Source organism: Lissotriton vulgaris, chromosome 2_1 (assembly GCF_964263255.1).
Source record: "Lissotriton vulgaris chromosome 2_1, aLisVul1.2, whole genome shotgun sequence".
NCBI lineage: Eukaryota > Metazoa > Chordata > Amphibia > Caudata > Salamandridae > Lissotriton > Lissotriton vulgaris.
Window position 1 is genome coordinate 2,032,640,107 of NC_141687.1, and position 20,862 is coordinate 2,032,660,968.

The 20,862-nt window shown below is 42.6% G+C and overlaps 1 protein-coding gene across 1 annotated transcript in view; it reads left to right on the forward strand.

Annotated features, from left to right (window-relative positions):
* The window catches only part of ATP8B4 (ATPase phospholipid transporting 8B4 (putative)), a 3,619,152-nt gene that overhangs the window by 1,479,779 nt on the left and 2,118,511 nt on the right, over nucleotides 1-20,862 (forward strand). Inside the window, exon 10 of the mRNA XM_086958264.1 lies at nucleotides 17,949-18,037. Coding sequence (XP_086814390.1) covers nucleotides 17,949-18,037 — 89 coding nt within the window. The remainder of the gene's footprint in view (nucleotides 1-17,948; nucleotides 18,038-20,862) is intronic.

Consider the following 20,862-nt stretch of genomic DNA (forward strand, 5'->3'; position numbering starts at 1 on the left):
GTATGTATAGTGTGTGATTATAGGGATGTTCAAGTTTTCCAAAGATTGTGTGTTTATAGGTACGATCAAGACCTCATAGAGATGGTGTGGAAAAGTAATGATGTTCAAGTTCCCACACAGATAGAGCATGAAGATGATGTTCAAGTCTCCACAAAGATATTGTGTGTAGATAATGATGTTTAAGTCCCCAAAGAAATTAAGTGATTACAGGAAAGTTCAAGACCTTACCGCCATTGTGTGTGAAGGTAATCATGTTCAAGTTGCCACAATGATAGTGGCTGATGATCATGCTCAAGTCTCCACTGTAATGCTGTTGTAGTGTCACAGAGATACTGTGGTCCTGATTCATAAAGGTAAAATTAAACTTTTGTTTATGCTTACAAAGCGACTCCGCATATAAAAAGATAAGGAGTTGTAAAGATACTACTTGTAAAATTGCTTTGTGAATTGTAAAATGTCCTAAACTTACACCAAAGTGTAAGTTTACCTTTGTGAATCAGGACAAGTGTGATTATGGGAATGCTCACGCCCTACCACAGATAGTATGTGAAGTTAATCATATTCAAGTCCCCACAAAGATAGTGTGTGAATATAAAGGTCAAATCTCCCCACTGAGATAGTATATGATTACTGGGGTGTTCAAGCAGCCACAAAGATAGTGGGTGTTTATTTTTATGTTCCAGTCCCCACAGAGATAGTGTACAACTATAGTAGTCTTCAAGTCCCTATAGTGACAGTGTTTAAAGATAATCTTCATGTCCTTAAACAGATAGCATGTGAAGGTATAATAGTTCATGTTCAAGCATGCATTGTAGGCATGTTCAACCCAGCATATACTTAGGGCCTCATTAAGATGTTGGTCGGAAACTATACCGTCCGACTCCTTGTCGGATTTGGTTCCAACTGACTCGTGGTCGGTGGTTCCACCCGACCGATTACGATGCTTCCGAACACTGTTGGAAGGACTCCCATTGACTTCAACGGGAGCCAGTGTTCCGACCGACAACACATGCTCCTATTGGGAAAATGGGTGTCTGCGGAAAACATTGCTCCCAGTTGCGGGCCCCTCATGGTACCTGCCACACTGTGCATGGTTTCACAGGGGGTCCCTTGGATATCCCCTCGAGACCAAACCGGAGGACTCAGGATGAACGGGGGCCTGCTAGGACAGACCGAGTCAGAAAGGCTGTTGGAATCCAACATCGTAATCGGTCAGGCAAAAACTCTGGCAGTTGAGCTGTGCGAATCAGTTCCAACAAACTCGGTTTTTACAAATGACAGTCAGAACCGATTCAGAATCCACCTTCCGACCACGAGCATCATAATAGTGTGGTCAGAACTGTTTCTGACTGAGTCGGGCGCATGGGTTCCAACACGCTCTAGGGGAATATGACTGTCGGTCAGACGCTTTCCGACCGACATCGTAATGAGGATTACAGGAATGTTCAAGTCTTAAAAAGATTGTGGGTGAAGTAAATGATGTTCAGGAACCCACAGAGATAGTGTGTGATTATAGGAATGTTTAAGATCTCAAAGAGATTGTGTGTGAAGGTAATCATGTTCGAGTCACCTCAACGATTGTGTGTGAAGATAATGATGTTTAAGTGCCCACACAAAAAGTGTGTGATGATAGGACTGTTCAAGAGCTCACACAGATTGTGTGTGAAATTAATGTTATTCAAGTCCCCACAAAGATAGTGTGTGAATATAATGTTCAAATCTCCCCATGAATGTTTGGTTACTAACATGTTCAAGTCCCTACAGGGATAGTGTGTAGTTATTGTGATGTTCAGCCACTCTTGAGAAGTCTTCCCTGGCTGGCTTCAAATCCACAAACACACCTGTTGTGGATGATCACAGTTCAGTGAGCAGTCGAAGACTCTTCTTACTCAAGTTACATGCTTAAAGAGTCCAGAAGGCATATCATGCTGAAGGGAGCAGTGTACCTGTTTTGAATTAACCCAGAATGTCTATGTGGGCATTCAATAACTTGATAAGAACAAGTTAGTGAATTATCTGGAGCTAGCACAGTTTAGAAACAGGGGTGTTGTGTTGTTTCAGCAGCTACAGCGGGGGCTGTAGTTCTTTGTTCTCCTATTCTGTCTGCACCTGGGCAGACAAAATGTCATAATTAATGCAATAAAGGAATACTGCCTCAATAGAAAAGCAAACAGGAGAAAGGAAGAACAAACAATGGGTAAAGAGAAAAAGGAAAGAAAGAAGGAATATTTAAAGAAAGGATGGGTGAAAGGAACGAAGATGGGTATATGAGTAGGTGGATGAATGAGTGGGTGGATGGATGAGTGAGTGAAAGGATCCATGAAATGAATGGATAGTTGGATGGACAGGTGAAAGGATGGCAGAGTGCATGGCTGGATGGATGAGAGAGCCCATTAATAGGTGGATGAACATGTGAAAGGATGGCAGAGGTAAGACATGGATGGATGGCAAAGCGATAGATGGATAGATAAATGGAAGGATAGGTGAAAGAATGGCAGAGTAAATAGCTGGATGGATGAGAAAACTAATGAATAGGTGGATGAACTTGTGAAAGGATGGCAGAGGTAAGACATGGATAGATGGCAGTGTAAAGCAATGGATAGATAGGTGAATGGACAGGTGAAATAATGCCAGATTAAAGGTTTTGCTGGTGGATGAATGAATGAATTAGTGGATAGGTGGATGGGCAGGTGAAAGGATGACAGAATAAAGTGATGGATGGATCGATGAGTGGATGAAATGAGTTAACGTAAGGCAGATAGGTTGAATGAGTGAATTGATGACAGAAGACAGAATAGATGGATGTCTGAATGGATGGCAGAGTGGATGGATAGACGATGGATGACTAGATGGATGGCTGTGTGGGTAGATGAATGGTAGAGTGGATGGGTGGATGGATAGCAAAGCGGATGATGGATGGATGGCAGAATGGAGAGAGGGATGACAGTGGGTGGATGGATGGATGGATAGATGAATGGATGGATGGCAGAATGGAGAGAGGGATGACAGTGGGTGGGTGGATGGATGGATAGATGAATGGATGGATGGATGGCAGAGTGGACGGATGGCAAAGTGGATGGATGGATGGCAGACTGGATGGATGGATGGCTTGATGGATGTAATTGGGAAGAATGAATGACGGATGAAAGAATAAATGACTGGTACAATGTAAAGGTGAAATAGTGAATATCAACAGATAGGTGGAAGGGTGAAAGGATGCTTGGATGGAAGAGACAAGGGAGCTCTTCTGGGCTGGGCTCACTTACTTGGTGCCATCAGAGCTTTAGTTCAAAATTGGGGAGTATGTTCATTTTCTGGCTACTCTCTTGTTCAGAAACATGGGGCTGTGGTGCCACCCTGTGATATTGATAAACTAAACATGGGGCAGTGCTATATAAACATTTTTAATAATCCATTGTACTCCCTCGGACAAACAGTAAAAATAGTACAGCACCATATTTTCAAAGAGCTGCATGCCAATGATGTCTGTTTTGTGTGATTTTAAGTATTGCATGGTATTGTTAAGGCTACCTAGCAGTGTCTTTTGTGAAATATGTATACAATGAAGCCCTCCAGAGTCCAGTACAAACTTCAACACAATGTCAAGAGGCTATGGGTAAGCTGTCTCAAGTGGATATTTTTGCAGAAATTGCATGTGCGTCAGGAAATATCCTAGGCTTTTCCGTATACCCATTGTTTGCTCCTGGTTTCATTTGGTGGTATAAGTTCATGCAAAGGCAGGACACATTAGTTAAGTAGATCTGGCTTTGTGTGGATTCCAGTTGTCTTTGAACTGTTGCCACCCTGATATTGGGTTTGTGCACCACAGTGCAGAGAATTTGGTGCTGCACTCACGTTGACGTTTGACACAAAAAGCATTTTATGTGGCAAAGTTGATTGAATCCCCCTCAATGTCACACAAGTACATGATCAAAATGAGAGCAAATCATGGCTGTATTTATAATAGATATAATATTTATAATATACTGTCTACAGCTTAGCCACTAACTTAGACTATCTCCATGCTAGGGTAAGAGCTGTAGGAAATGTAGCACAATTACATTCCAAAACAGACACACATCTATTGTTTTCTGCCTGCACCCATATCCATACCTATGGCTCTTTCTTCTTAGATGTATACCAATAATTTTCTAGGATTACCCAAAATATTAAGTGTAGTCCCTCATTTTAAAAAGTACTGCCCTCCTTAAATGACAGTCTATTTACAGCAACATTCATGCTTCAATTCCAATATACGTATGGTAGATTCCTTGCTAAAGATAGGCCTCCAAAAACTATAAATTCTCTTTATAGTCTACAGCTAAGCAAACCCCACAATCTCTTCTCCCAAATGCTGACCAATATGATCATGGACAACATATTATGGCAGACATGTTTCACTTCTGACCAAGACACTTTTCACCCCCTTAATGTGATATACTTGTCCATACTTCATGCATCCTATGTCTGCAGTGACAGCCTTTCGTCTCTTGGGTGGAGTATGAGGCTCTCCAAAATTGAGTCATTTTTATACAGAAAAAGTGTATAGTCATAGTAAGGGCTTTGAGTAGTTAAAATAGTTCAGTTGTGTACAGCAATTATGTGCTCCAGATATTTTGATATTGAAGTATGTTATGCCATGAGCAAATGTTTTTGATCAGTGAGGCCCTCTGTTGTGGATGCTTCATTCCTGACTAGTTGCTTTCAAGGTCCAAGGTCAGACACAATACATACTGCTTCTCTTTCCAGAGATGTGCTGTTACCAGCAGGGCCCATCTCCCACTATGGGAGTGGAATCAACTTCAGAAGGTTCAGGTGCATCGGCCTATTCACTTGTTAATGGGAAATTTGTTATGTGCAAGGGTCATTGCCCTGAAGCCCTGCCTGAGTTTCTTCTCCAGACAGATGGTAGTAACATTCCCAATTGAAGGAAAGATGAAGGAATATAAACACACATGCAGTTCATCTTCTCAGTAGGTCTAGTCCTGTTGTGTAACAGGCTGCAGCTACCTCATGACAGATCTCGAGACCTGAGCAGTAGTCTACATCATCCTCACCCATGGCTGTGGTTGCATTAATAGACTTAACCACCACAAAAGTTCTCATGGTGAAGCAACAGAAGCCGCTTCTCACATACTTCTGCTAATGCCTCATTCCCACTAGTGCTGTGCTTGTGTCACTCCACTTTGAGGCACTTTACATGAGCACCAGTTAAGTCATGTACAATTTCTTTAGGCACAGGGAAATTAAGTGATTTGGCCAGAATCACATGATGTCAAGCTAACGTCAAGAATTGAGTTTGAAGTTTGCAGCTCTAGCATAACGCCACATCCTCTCCACCCTTACAACTTGAAGACCTTCTCACTCATAAGGCAGGTGGTTGAGCACAGCCTATGCTACTGCAGTATGTTGTAGTTAAACTAGTATGATCTTGGAAGGCAAACTATATTTAAATACAAAGGAAGGGCAAATTGAAGTGGACATCAACATGAGGGTGCCCATTTTACAGCAGAACTTTGCATCTTAGCGTAAGCACTAAGTCCAAACAGTAATAAGTGTGGGTGCCAATGCAGTAGTAAGGGCACTGTGAGCCCAAATACAAGCTAGGGATTAGGTCTCCTATCCACCTCCCCTTTTTTGGCTTTTAAAACATACCCACTAATTAGGGTGAACCAGGAGTCTGTGCCTCTGCACCTACTTCACTACGGTTGATATATATATCAGAATCTCATAGGTGACACCTATTGGCTTTGCCAATGCTTGTTATATGACTGTTCTTCACCCATCTATGGGAATGAAGCTGATTTAATGTGTAAAGCATTAGGAACAGTTTTAAAATTAAGCAATTCAATTAAATGTAATTTCAACTTATGGCAATATTTGAATAAATTTTTTAAGAATGTCACTAATGTTCTAAGAACATGCTTTTTCTGTTAAAATTAAACTTCCCATTGCTGTGGGCATGACATTACTGCAGTTCAGCATCTGAGAGAGCATAATGCAACTCTAGACACTCACTCATCTAGCCAACATCTTAAGAACGTATTTCAAAGTGCATATTATTATGTAATCAAATTTGTAAAAAATGATCAGATCAGTTTATATTGTATCATGTTTTAATGCACCATCATTATTTAATTGCAGATAAGGATCATACCACAATAGTGATGTAATCTGGGACTCAAATCATATCCAAATTGCTTGTAACAATGTTTAACATTTTTTAAACTCAAATAGTCTGAATTCAAAATTTTCATGTAAATAAAATTTTACTTTATTAAATGGGGAAAATGTTACTTTGCATGAAAAATATGTTTTAACCCCGGGTTTTGCAGCTTTTTCTTTGAAATATCTGTGCTTTCTGCTGCTAACTTGTGTTCCTGGTAAACAAAGTGTGTTTAAATGCAAAGTGTGTTTAAGACTGCAGTACCGCCTCCTGTCTATGGGGGCAGAGGGAGCAAAAATATAAACACACTTTCTGAAACACAGGTCCCCACAAGACAATTTTTTTAAAAGTTGTAAAAATTGACACAGATGGTCCTGAAGCCATTTTTTATCATTTAAAGGACATTACCTTGTGGGGACCTGGGTTCAGGTCCCCACAGTGCAATCAAGTCCCCACAGCGTGAGTGTGTTATCACACCCAAGTCCCCACAAGGATAGTAACACAAACCCTCGTACACACACACACACACACACACACACACACACACACACACACACACACCCCTCCTCTTACCTCACCGGGCTCTTATTTAACTCAATGCTGTGGAACATATTTGCAACCGTTGAACTTTACCGAGGTTATCATCAGTGGCATATTATGTTTAAATAAGTTTAAATGCTTGTTTCAAGGTGTGCGATCTCATCAAGGAGTAATCCATCTTTACTAAAAATAGTATTGTTAACAAAGAAAAGGTATCTTGTGTTTTATGGTAGTGTATTCAATTGCAATGCTTTTAAGTATTTATGCAACTATTAAACTAATTACAGCAGCAGGAATGGTAGTTTTTAGCCTAGATCTTGTTGGACAAGCGCATTATTATTCAGTCTCGGTTTAGCTACATAGTCATCGAAGGAATACAAACTCTAGTCCATCTGAGCCCAACTCAAGTCAGGCAAACAAATAACCACACAGATTACATCAATGGCCACAATATCTGAACGCCCACTGCAATTGGGGCACACAGAACAGCTCAGTGTATTCTCACTCTCCGCATTCACAGGTTAGGTCGAAAGGCTGCAAGACATAACTCGCTTTATCTAACAACTATGAGAGAATATCCCACTCCTTCCAAACTGAACATTCACACCAAATGCAATTCGGGGATCACATACCCGTGTAGAACCTCTGCTGGATGAATCTCAACCCACCATAACATTTAGGGTCAAGATGATAAGCATGCATCAGCACAAGCGGCATGTTCACTCAGGATACGTGTAGGGCCCACCAACAGGAGCAATAACTTATGTGCTGTCCATCTAACGCAACGTTTGTTAACTGCCAGTTCCACACTCACCACGTACCCACACAAAACCCAAATGTATCACTCAGGCTGAGGAGGCACGTGGAACTTTGAAGAAAGTGAAGCCCAACAATAATCCTTGCTCCCAATTTAAAGAAGTTGCGGCTATGCTTTCTCGCAGCTTCTCTGTAACCCCAATACTTGTAGCCAAAAAAATCCTCCGTTCCAAATGACGTTACTGTCTCCATATTATTCAATAGTGTCCCCACGCCCCGCACTAAAAAAAAAATTATATGGAGACATTTAGCCCAATGCTGTCAGTCAAGCTACGACATGCCTAAACACAAGCACCAATCCAATCAGCAAAACAAGACTTAGTCAATTAAGTAACTTTGTGCTTGCTCCTATTGGAATAAAAAGCAGACCTTCCTGCTCAGTACGCATTACTTGGATGGGAACTAGCAAGGATTCTAAGCATACTCACTAAAGTACTCAGCCAATAGAGTCACTTTATAAATGACACCACCCAAATTATTGTGTGTTAGACCTGACATCATTGGCCTGAGTCTCTCCTCCATTTATTCTGTTTGTCTCCTCTGTTTACGATGTTTTTGCTGGTATATTGCTTTGGGCACTGTGCCACTGCTGATCAGTGCCACAGTGCAAGTGCTCCCTATGTTAAATTAATATTGATTGGATTCCATGTTTGGCTTATTTGGTTTACTGTCAGTCCCTAGTATAGTGCACCAGGAGTGCCAGGGCTTGTAAGTACAAATGCTGCTCGTGGGCTTGCAGCACGTGTTGTGCCACCCACAAGAGCGGCCTAATAAAAGTATGTCTAAAGGTCTGCCATTGCTATACCTACATGCAGTCTGGTACTGTCACGCGGACTGCGCAAGTACACAACCTTCCCTTAACTTCCTGTTAGTCACCCCTATGGTAGGCCCAAGAGCAGGGTGCATTGTAAGCATAAGGTAGGACAAGCCTGATGAGGTTGGCATGTCCTAATAGTGAATTACAGCCATATTCGTTTTTCACTATTGTAAGGTTACCTGCTCTCCATCAGTTAGAATGGGCTGCCAGGATTATTAATGGTATAATCCTAGCTGGCTCGGGGAGCATGGTACAATGTCGAGTTTGGTATCCCTGAACTCAGGGTTTAATAACGCATCCGTTCGGGTGGATGGTTTTTGGACTCTGGGTTTTGAAAATAGCTCTTTTAGAAAGTGGCAATTTTCTTGTTTAACTATTACCGGTTTCTGCTGGTTTGGTGTGTGTGTGACAGGAGCTGGGTGGCTCCAGAGGTCTGAATGAGTCCGTGTGGGATGAGTGGGGCATTTGCATTGAGAGTAGGGGAAGAGTAGCTCCTGATAGCCTGCCCTGCCTGATACAATGCTGGCTCCACCTCCTGCCAGGCGACTGATGGCTCTGTGCCTGCCAGGGACGATCCTGGCCCCACCTCCTACCGGGCGACTGATGGCCCTGCCCCTGCCAGTGACCATGCTGGCTCCACTTCCTGCTGGGCGGGTGAAGACTCTGCCCTGCACAGTGAATAGGCCAGGTGCCTCGGCCTGGCAAAACCCACAACAAACCCAGGATGGGGGAAATTCCCCTGCATGGACAAAGGGATCAAAGCCAAAAAGGGGTATAAGAGAAGGACCCCTGAACTAAAAATTTAGATCACTTCTGACAAGGAAACCTGAACCAAGGACAAGAAGCTTGCTGACCCAAGGACTTGCTTACCCCTTCTGCAAGTGTGCTGTTTGTTGGGGGAATCCTGCAGTTACTTCTTTATTTTTGCCAAGGAACCAGGAGAGAGGAACTGAGTGTGTACTCTCAAGCTTTGCTAAAGAAAATATCCAAGGGCTGGAAGAGTGCCAGCCTCCTGTTGAAGTCACAGAGCTAAAGGACTTCACCATTTGCTGGAAGTGCTTGTTGCTGGAACCTGAAAGTCCAGCACCTCTGAAGAAATCCAGCAATCCCGACGCCGACGGATGCCGCCGAATCCAGATCGACATCGTGAGTGCAGCTCCCGTGTCCCGCATCTTCTACGCCGGCCGCCGGGCCTGATCGACGTCAGTAGCGACGCCAGTGAGTAGCGAGTTCGGCTCCAGCTCCAAGTGAGCCCGTGTCGACGCCGCCGCTGATCGCATCGACCCCGAGCCCTCTCGACGCCGTCAGCGCTGCTCACTCTTGCAACATCATCATCGACATCGACGACAATGCCGTATCCTGCTTTGCCTTGTGAGCGCTGCTCCTGCCTGACATCTGTCTACGCCGCTGCAGATCGCCCCGACTCCGAGGCCCAATCAACGCCGAAGACGCGACGCCGGACATCTCGACGCCGCTGATCATTGTGTGCTTCGCTTTTCCAAGGTACTGTGTTGTGGGGGTCTGTGCGACTCCGGGCTCGACGTAGCGCTCCTCGCGGTCGACGCCGAACCTTTGGATTAACTTTGCCTCGACGTCGTGTGACTCCTGTGGGGGTTACATTGTTGCCAAGAACTGTGATTTAAAGAAGAAGAGTTGCTTTTGTTACTAAAGACTTTGTGCTAAGAAGAAACTACACTTCAAATATTGTTTTTCCTTCCAAGAGTATTTATTAAGACTGTGGTATATTTTTGTCATTATTTGGTCTTGTGCTAAGCCTTATATAAACATCCTTATTTTTATAATATTACTGTGTCGTGTCCATTTGTAGTGTATTCACTTTATTACTGTATATGGTCATAAATGCTTAACGCACTGCCTCTGAGATTAGCCTGTCTGCTTTGCCAAGCTACCAAGGGGGTGAGCAGGGTTATCTAAGTATGTGATCCCCTTGCCCTGACTAGAGGAGGTGAGTCCCTATTTGTCAGAAGTGTATACCTCTGCCAACTAGAGACCGCCAAATTCTTACATTATGGCATCACTTTACACTTTTACGCCTGTGACATCACTACAAAACTTGACTAATTGAGTTAACAACTTCTCTAACAACATCCATATCAGCCACTAATCATCAGGTACGCTCCCCTACAGTCTCAATCTGTGCCAGCTTTTGTCCCATACTACCCGAAAACCAATATCCCCGCCCAACAGCGTCGTTGCCAGTGACTAGGGCGGCCATCTTCCAGCTTGGGTGTAACCGCCCTCAGCATGCTCAGCGCGGGGATGGATCCCATGCGAGGCAGCCGGAGGATGGGGTCTGTGGACGCGCACGTCGAGCCCGGCGCCATGCACATCTCTTGCTCCACATTCACAGCAAGTCAGCCTCTCTCAATCACGCGCGCACACACAGCCACAGACACACAGACACACAGAAACACACACACGCACCCCCCCACCCCTCCCCTCTCCTCCCTTACCTCACCTGGTTCTTGTCGCTGGTGTCATCTCTGCATCATTTGTCACACGCGGAGCTTGTCATGGGAGCACTCGAGCTCCTCTGCCAGCACGACGCGGGGCTCTCCCCTTAGCCATGGGAGCCCCGCAGTGCTTTCTGATGTTCTTCACCCGGGCCCCGGGACTTCAGCTGCCGGACCTGGGAGGGTGGGGGCTGCCCGCACATGCCTGGCATTTCTAACCGGGGCTCTTCAGAACGAAAGTTAAAAATGGCGCGCATGCGCGGGCAGCCCCCGTCCTCCCAGGCCGAATACTGAGTTTGTTGTTGATCTCACAAATTATTTTGCATGCCTTGCTGAGCTACTCTGTCTGTGCAGGGCACCCGTAGCCAAGGAGGCTGGCAGCATCTCTCTGCGCATGAAACAGGTTGAAGAACTGTGAGTAACATCTGCTTTTTTTGCATCTGCCACCCCATGCTTCCTTTGTGCGCCCTGTATAACCTTGTCTTCGCATTCTGTGCCCTGCTCTTGGCTGTCGGACCCCCATTGCCTACTGTGTTCAGGGCTGGTGATTGCTGCCTTTGTGAGCTGGTGAGTGAGGCTGTAGTGCCATTCTTGCTGAATCGTTGGTATCTGATTTGCATTGTGGGAGGCGCGGTGTCCTGGGTGTGGGTGGTGTCATGAAGGCGCAACGGCCAAGGTGTGCTCTATAAGGAAACTTCTCAAATGCACTGCTAAAAAGGGTGAAGGACGCGTGCAGTACAAAATAAATGTTTGCTAATGTTAGGTGTGGTCCCTGTTGGTGGTATGCTCACCCGCTGTCGGTTCTGCCCAGAGTTGGCTCACACATTGCATTACACAGCCTTTTGGCTTCCTTTTCCTGGTATAGTGGGCTTTAATTGTAAAGTGCAACCGTTGGTCTTTAAAAGCTGAAGTGTTCGCTGCTTTTATCATCACTTGGTCAGGCTCCTCTGTGGTGATCTTTCTATAGCTTCAATGAACCCGTGCCTTTCCTTACATTGCATACAGCGAGTATTGTCATCTGCCCAGTCACACAATTCATCAGTTCCCAGACCTTCTCAGACCATTCCAGGAGTACCTCAGGAAAATGAACTGACTGTCTGCCCTTGTTCTAAACTTTGCTTCCTGTTTCCTTTGCACCCTATCATCTGCCTCTCTCCTTCCCCTGTCTCCTCTCTTCCCTTGTCTCCCTTCCCTACTGGTCTGCTCTTCCCTGCCCCTCATCCCCTCTTGTGCCATCTTTCCACTCTGCTCCTCTATTCCTGTGCCCCCTCCTCTCTCCTCCTGTGCGCCCTCCTCTCGTTCTGTGTCCCCTCCTCCTGTATCCCCTCCTTCTTTGTCTCCTCCTCTCCTCCTGTGTCCTCTCCTCCTGCTTCCCCTCCTCCTGTGTCCCCTCTTCTCTCCTCCTGTGTCCCCTCCTCTCTCCTCCTATGTCCCCTCCTCTCTCCCCCTCTGTCCCCTCCTCTCTCCCCCTGTGTCCCCTCCTCTCTCCCCCCCTCATCGCTCATCCTCTCCTCTTGTGCGTACTCCTCTCATCCCATGTCACCTCCTGAAATTAAAAAATTAGGTGAGGGGGAGCAGAATTGATGGTTTCTGAAACAACCGAAAATACCATGACAGCATGTAGATGTTGCATGAAAAATAAAAGGGATAATGTCCTTTTACATGGAAGGGTGTGAATAAAACTAAGCATCCCAAACATCGTGGACACAACATTCACTTTATTTCATGGCTACGTCACTCTCCAGCGCAATGCCATAATGCTTCTTCAGTGTAACTGTATGGTATCTCCCCAGACAATCCTAGAGTAATGCAAGAGCATTTCACCACTGCATCAACAGGACAGCTCGCTGGTGCATATTTAAAACATCTCCTGGTGCAGTGTAACACATCTTTCCTGTGCAAGGGTGGATTTTTGGTTTTGGGAATATGGCATGGAACTAGATCCGAGGAACAGAGGGGTACTTACCAAAGAATATTACTACAGCAAAAATATCTCAAACCCCGAGGTACAATACATGTATCCAGGGCAATAAACAGAAGAGCATGTCTCTGCTACTTTGTCAAAGCATCTTCATGTGCAACACCACAGCATGTCTTCAGTGAAATGTTCAACTATCTCTCCATCTATGTCTTCCGCGTTTTCAAAGAGCATCTCAATTGCGCATTTCAAGAGGATGTCTTTGCCCAAGGCAACAGCGGGTCATCTCTTCAGTGAAATGCCTGATTAACTTCCCAGCTGTCTGGTACAAGGGATTTCCAGTGTAATTCAACAGCATCTCACACGTGCATTGCAAGAGGATCTTTAGCGCCACATAATTATATCGTACTGAATGCAACACACACTCCACACAATACCACTCAGTGCCACATAATTATATGCTACATAATTACACTGCACTCAATGCAACATACACTCCAAACAATACCCCTCAGTGCCACATAATTACACGCCACACAATTACACTCAACTAAATACAACATATACTCCTCATAATACAACTCAGCGCCACATAATTACACACAACATAATTACACTCTACTCAATGCGACTTACACTCCAAATACCACTCAGTGCCACATAGTTACATGCCACATAATTACACTGCACTCAATGCAACATACACGCAAAATACCACTCAGTGCCACATAATTATATGCTACATATTTACACTGCGCTCAACGCAACATTGCCACTTAAATACACGCCACATAATTACTCTATCTATCTATCGCCCCCACTCTATCACCCTCACTCTATCTATCGCCCTCACTCTATCGCCCTCACTGTATCTATTGCCCTCACTCTATCTATCTATCTATCTATCGCCCTCACTCTATCACCATCACTCTATCTATCTATCTATCGCCCTAACGCTATCTGTCTATTTATCGCACTCACTCTATCTAGCCCCATCACTATCTATCTATCTTTCGATCGCACTCACTCTATTTATCTGTCTATCTATCTATCACCCTTACTCTGTTTATCTATCACCCTCACTCTATCTATCTGTCGCCCTCCCTCTATCGCCCGCCCTCTATCTATCTATCGCACTCACTTTATCTATCGCATCACCACAGCATCACTCAGCACCACCACAGCATCACTCAGGGCACCACAATATCACTATGCGCTACCACAGCATCCCTGAACGCCACAGCATCACTCGTCGCCACCACAACATCACTCAGCGTCACCACAGTATCAATCTGTGCAACCATTTAACAACAACTGGTTCAAATATGTTCTATCGATGTTTCAAGCTTTATTACAAATGTCACAAAAAGATGTTAATATTTCACTTCTGTTCTTAGATTTTCGTTACAATAAAATACACTGAACATAATCTTCACAAAAGTTATTTACAAAAGTTTAAGCTATTGCCATTATAAATTACAATAACTTTTATTTAGGTATTAGTTATTTATAAAGAGACCTTACCCAATCTAAGTAAGACCCAGAGAGTCCCAATTTCTTTAATACTTCCCACAGATATTCCCACCCCACTCGGTCAAATGCCTTTTCCGCATCTAACATAATCATACCGAGCGGGGTGTGAGTAGCTTCAGCTACATCAAAGGCTGTTATTGATGTATTTACATGTGTGGTAGTGTCCCTGCCCATTACAAAACCGTGTTGTTGAAGATTAACAATATATGGCATGGTGGGGGCTAACCGATTTGCAAGGATTTTAGCAAAGATTTTAACATCAGAGTTAAGTAAAGAAATCGGCCGGTATGATCCGCATTCTTTTTCCGGTTTCCCCTTTTTAATGTTTTTTTTTTTTTTCGCTATTTTCCATGATGGAGGTGCTTGTTTGGAAACACTAATTGAATTTATCACTTTCTCTAATATGGGCAGTAATTCTTGGGCGCAGAGTTTATAAAGTTCCACAGGTAGACAGTCTTCTCCAACCGCCTTCCCTAAGGGTAGGTTATCTATGGCTCGTTTTATTTCATCTAATGTTATTTCTGAATTGAGTTGTTGAAGTATTTCTGTATTTAACACCCGAGGTGGAGTTAGATATTTGTCTAGATATTGTATTATATCTGCTTTGATAAGCTACGGAGATAAAAACTCAGCTAACTTCAAGATAGCAAGAGGCACAAGACAAGGGTGCCCCCTTTCCCCATTACTTTTTGCTCTTTCTTTAGAACCTTTTTTAAATGCACTAAATGAACAAATTAATATTATTCCAGTGAATCATGGGGGCATAGCTCTTAAATTAACTGCTTTTGCTGATGACATAGCAATATATACCACCGATATTAATAAAGCTATGCCAGAAATTATCAATGAAGCACAAAAATATGGTATAATCTCGGGTTACTAATTGAATGTGAGTAAAACCCAAATCATAGTTAATTATACTCCGGATATTCACATTTACGACACTTGCAGAGAAGCCGTCTATCTAGGTATTAAATTAGCTGCCAAAGTGGGGAAAATCTTGGAAACGAACTACGAGACATTCTTAAAAGAAACTACCATAACTCTTAAAAAGTGGCATAAAATCCCTCTTAGTTTATTAGGCCGACTTAATTTGATTAAGATGAAAATATTACCTAAATTACTTTATTTGTTCAGAGCCATACCATTACAACCGAATCAACTCTTTTTCAAAAGGTTAGACGGTATATGTAGTAGCTTTATCTGGGGGTACAAAAAGGCACGCAGGGCTATTACATTTTTGACATTGCCAATATCTAAAGGGGGACTTGCTTTTCCGGATTTTAATCTATACTTTTTGGCTACCTTTTTTTTTCGAATAAGGAGCTTACTAAAAAATGAGCCTTCCCTATTTTTCCATCAGTATATGCTGGGTGCCGAATCTAACCAATTCTTGCTTCGCACACACGACCCAAACTATTTCAAGCGGGTCAAATTTAAGACTGCAAAACATGCTATAAAAATTTGGAATAAAATCTTGCACATCAGTAAGGGTTCATTGTATAATGCCGAACTTAGATTATGGAACAATCCAGGTCTCCCGGGTATCTTTTCGGATGGGACAGGGAATCGATGGATTAGTTGTGATATTAATACATTAGGAGATATATTTGGAATTAATGGTATGCTAGATTTTGAAACTTTGAAAATAATAAATGGTTTAACGAATGATATGCACTTCAAATATCGCCAGTTAAGAGACTTTTTTTATAACAAAATGAAAATAACGGAAGTTACTCAATCTGATATTTTGGAGTGTATATATTCTGATAAAACCAAATTACTCATAAAATTGGGATACCAACTTCTAATTAAAGACAAATGCGAAAATACTACCAAAATTGCAACTAAGTGGTCTCGCAGACTAAACCTTGACATAAACTCAAGGCAGATCGGAAATGCCCTAACTCACTTAAGTGATGTTGTGCACTCTTCTAACCTAAGAATGCAATTGTATAGGACAATCACTGAGTTATATTACACACCACAGAGAATTTCCTCATGGACGCAAGGGAACTCACTATCTGATAAATCTAAATGTGCGAAGTGTAACACATATGCTGCTGGTATAGAACATATGCTATTTTCCTGTCCTGCACTCTCTAGTTATTGGAATGGAATAACAGACCACCCCAAAACTAATCAGATAAAGATACCTGAACTTTCTCCACAGCTGGTCTTACTAGACATCCATGAGATCAACTGTCCCAACCAGGACCTTATAACAATTCTGTTTGCTTGTGCAAGATTAATCATAGCAAGGGCATGGATCTCTAAGGATCCTCCAATTGTAGCTGAGTGTTTAGCATTGGTTACCGAAATTAGAACTATGGAACTTACACTTGCCAAATATAGAGGACTAAAAGCCCTTGCTAGAAAAGAAAAGATTTGGAAACAATTTTTTGAAGTATAAGAAATGGGGACTGTTAAAGGTTTATTTTGTGCTAAGTATTATCTCTATTAAATGTTCCCCTTTCTTTCTTTCTTTTTATCTCCTCTTGCTGTTTAATAACTGAACTATCTTTATTTCTTTCCTCTATTAACTCATTTCTTTCTTTTTCGTCCCTTATTTTCTTTTTTGTTTATTCTTTTTTTCTTTCTCCAAATTCTCACTCTTTCATTCCTAAAATTATACTTATTGAAAATATATGTTTATTAAGTCCGTTGGAAATTGTATTTATGTATCACTTTGGTTTTTGTCGTTTCCTGCAATAATAAAAATATTTAAAAAAAAAAAAAAAAAAAGGTATTAGTTATTTAAAAAAATTAAAAGCCATTGTTTTTTGTAATATCAATAAATCTAAGTCACGTAAATACAAAACATATTGCATTACAAATGCTATAGGTATCACATTTGCGAAAGTTATAACTATTGGCATTGTAAATGACAAAGCTAACAATTTCGCTATTTTCAAAACCAACACATAAATAAAAAACTTTGCCATTTACAATACCAATAGCTCAAACTTTCCCAATGAGAGACCTATTGCATTGCAGATGCTTGTTATTATTTGCTCACAATGTACACGAGATTTTACCACTTTAGAATGAGCAGTATGTAAGAAACTAAAGAAATGGCAACAAATAGTCGGCTTTAAATTGACATGTTCAAATAAACTCCAAGGTATGATAGCCAGCCTATTCAGTTAATAGTGTAAACAGTGTATCCTGGACCCTGATGACTAGGTGGCGGTACTAGATGTACTTGCTAAAATATACTTACATACGGGACCCCTGATGTGGGCTCTCTTCTGTACTGCGAACCCAAGAACACTGGTGAGTGGTCGTGGCGGCTGAAAGAGGCAAACTGAAGAAATAATGGCTACCTATGTCGCATTTGTGTGATATATTATGTACAACCATTGATGGGAACGGGTTAATTTGATGTGTGTCTGCTTCTGCTGAAAAATCATTACAAATGTGGAAAAGGAAGTGCTATGTGTTATGTTTAGAATTCATAAAACACAAATAGCAAGCACATGAATGTCTAGGTGACGCTGCATTTGTAAAAATGCACCTGTTAGTTACATAGTCCCAAAAGATGGATATGTGTATCGTTTTAAAACAAGAACCAGGTGCACGCTATGATGTTAGTGTTTTGAGTCATATATGTTAATATATGTTAAATAAAGCATTAAAAAATATTTGCCTATTGATATTCACTTCTTGTTATTGTTTGTATAGGCCCTGACACCAAACTAATGCAGAACAGTGGCAGAACTAAATTTAAAAGAACAAGTATCGATCGTCTAATGAATACTCTAGTCTTGTGGGTAAGTTGATTAAATCAATCGACATCAAGTAATAAAGCAGCAAATTAATTTTCTTCATTAAAAATTGTTGGCGTTGATGATTATTTTGAATCAAATACATCACATTATATGTCACTGTGGGTTTATAGTTTATCCATCAACTAAAACGTCTAAGCTGTGTAATCAATCAATCAATCAAACATGCATTTGTAAAGCACACACTGTCACCCCTGGAGGTATCTGGGTGCTGTGCCTGTGTCGAAGAGCCAGGTCGGAGCCAGAGGGGAAAGTCTTTCTAGGTCTTAGCAGTGATGTAGGATAAGGAGCGGCCACCGCTGAGAAGGATGTGGAGGGGGCTGTTTGAAGGCGAGTGAGGAGGAGTGCAGCAGTCTGAAGGGTTGGTGGAAGCTCAGTTGATAGTTGATGTAGGCAGGTCCTAGGTTGTGGAGGGTTTTGTAGGTGGGTTTTAGAACTGGCATCTCTTCTGGATGGGGAGCCAGTGAAGGTATTTCAGGTGGGCGTGATGTGGGTTCATTTGGGGAGGTCCAGGATGAGTCTGGCTGCGGCGTTCTGTATGGTCTGGAGTCGTCTGAGGAGCTGGGTGGGGATACCAGAGTGGACACAGTCGCGCTTCCCGAGAGTAAGGACTGGGGAGGGCTGCTGCCTCCCCCGCGTGGTCAGCTCTCCCTGCTCCCTGTGCCCATGTCTGGGGGGAGCGGGAGATGACTGCAGAGGGCTGCAGTCTGCTCGCTGGAGTGGGCAGACCTCGATACAAGTTGTCAGCTCCTGCCGCAGCACGCCTGGGTGCTGATGGAGCATGGAACAGGCAAGGATAGCCGGAGTGGGCTCCCCGAGCTGCCCTTTACCGAGAGAGGTTGTTGAGGTGCCCATGCGGGGACAGGCCCCTCCCGCAAACCCCCAGAAGCAGAGATAAACCCAGATAAACCTGGCAGGGTTCTCCCAGCTCAGCGGGAGAGCTGATACTAGGATTTTCACTTCACTATAGAATCTCTTGCAGGGACTTTGTTTGGATTGTATTTTTTCCCATAACTTTGCTTGGGGTGGTCCTAAGAGGATGGGACCACCACCAAATCATTCAGCATGATGTGCTCTGTGCATTCAAGTAATCTGCCTGGTCCTCTCCCTAGGTTAGGGAGGATCCCAAAATAATCACCTCACTAATTCATATATTTTGTTTAATATTTTCCAAGCTCACTTTTGTTAGGGCTATATCAGCATATAAAGATATTTTGCTTTACCAAAGGTGTGGTAGGTTTTCAAATGAGTACTGTACTGTGTTTTGATAAAATTTACTCTTATTGGGGTACAAGACAAATTATAAGGAAATGACAAAATGGTTTATGTGATGTTACAACAGGCACATCACATAGTGGTGCAATGTTTCATGTGATTAGGGTCTGATGTGGTATATGCCTTAACAAGTGCCTAATGGCACAGTGATTTATGTTATGTGGTCTTAAAAGTGCTTTAAATGCTACTCAATAATGTATGGTCTAATGTGTTTTGATGTATATATAATACAAAGGCTATTTTTATATAACCTTGTGTGCAGTCTCTTTTGTGGTGTGCCTAGTGTGTCACTGGTGTGTGTGCGTGTGTGTGTTGCGTAAAGGCTTTACACATTGCCTCTGGGATAGGCCTGACTGCTCTGCCAAGCTACCAAGGGGGTGAGCAGGGGTTATCTTGGGTGTGTAACTCCCTTACCCGGACTAGAGTAGTGGGCTCTGCCTGGCTTAGGTGTTCGCCCTAGCCAACCAGAAACCCAGTTTCTAACAAAGTCTTCCAGAGAATGTAGTCTGTGGGAAGTTCAGGAGTGCCATTAAAATGTTTATCTCGAATCCTAAAACCCTTGATGTTCTAGATAGTCCTGATGTTCTAGATAGTTGGTCCATATTTAATATATTCATGGATTGTGAGGAGATTATGTCCAGCATTCAATGCAATTAGCACAGCTCATGTTGAAAGTGACAGTAATGGCACATTGTGGGTTTTCTTATAATAGAGATCGGGTATTTGTACCAAGTGGACTCTCCTAATTGGTGCCCATTATAGGATTTCGGTATAGTAAAATTGAGGAGTTAAGACAGTTGGCTTTCCTTCCAATTTGTAATTTGGTATGCAGTGTATCAATGGTTTGCAACTGCAATTCTTGTTGAAAATCATTAATCAGTCCCAAAAGAGGGAATCATCTAGGTCCGAAGGCAGAAGGCAATGGTCTGGGATTACTGCCTGCGCCACTTAATGTCCAAATTTAATTTTTTTTTTAAAGCAGCACTAGTCTATAAAAGAAACATAGGCAGCTTTAAATAAAGTTTTACATTTAGGAATGCAAACACCGGAATGGTAGTCTGCTGTTCATAGCAGGCCATCATCCCTGTGTTTGTAGCTAATCAAAGGGGACCTAAATTTGCGATCTGATCAACTAATAATAATTAGGCTGATAATTCTGTGACTACGTCCGAATGTTGATTTTGTGAAGTGACTTAGTACTATATCTCTCAATTTGCAAAAACTTTTTGGAAGCAGGCTTTTAGTTTATACCATTTCTTTAAATGGGAAGCTCACTGTTTCTCTTCCCACTATGAAAACCCTTTCCAGTCTTCTCCTCCCAGATCAAAATCCCATGAAGGAAAGCAGAGAAGGCTCCTTTTTCCCACAGCCATTATTTGGGAACAAGCTGACACTTTCTTAGGTTGTGTAAACTATTTAATTTTTTAATGACATGGTTGAACTTGTAGCAATTCAAACAACTTGCAAATCTGGCCTACTGTTGACCTACTAAAGGATTCACCTTTTGTCTTAGATTAATAAATACTATTATGGAC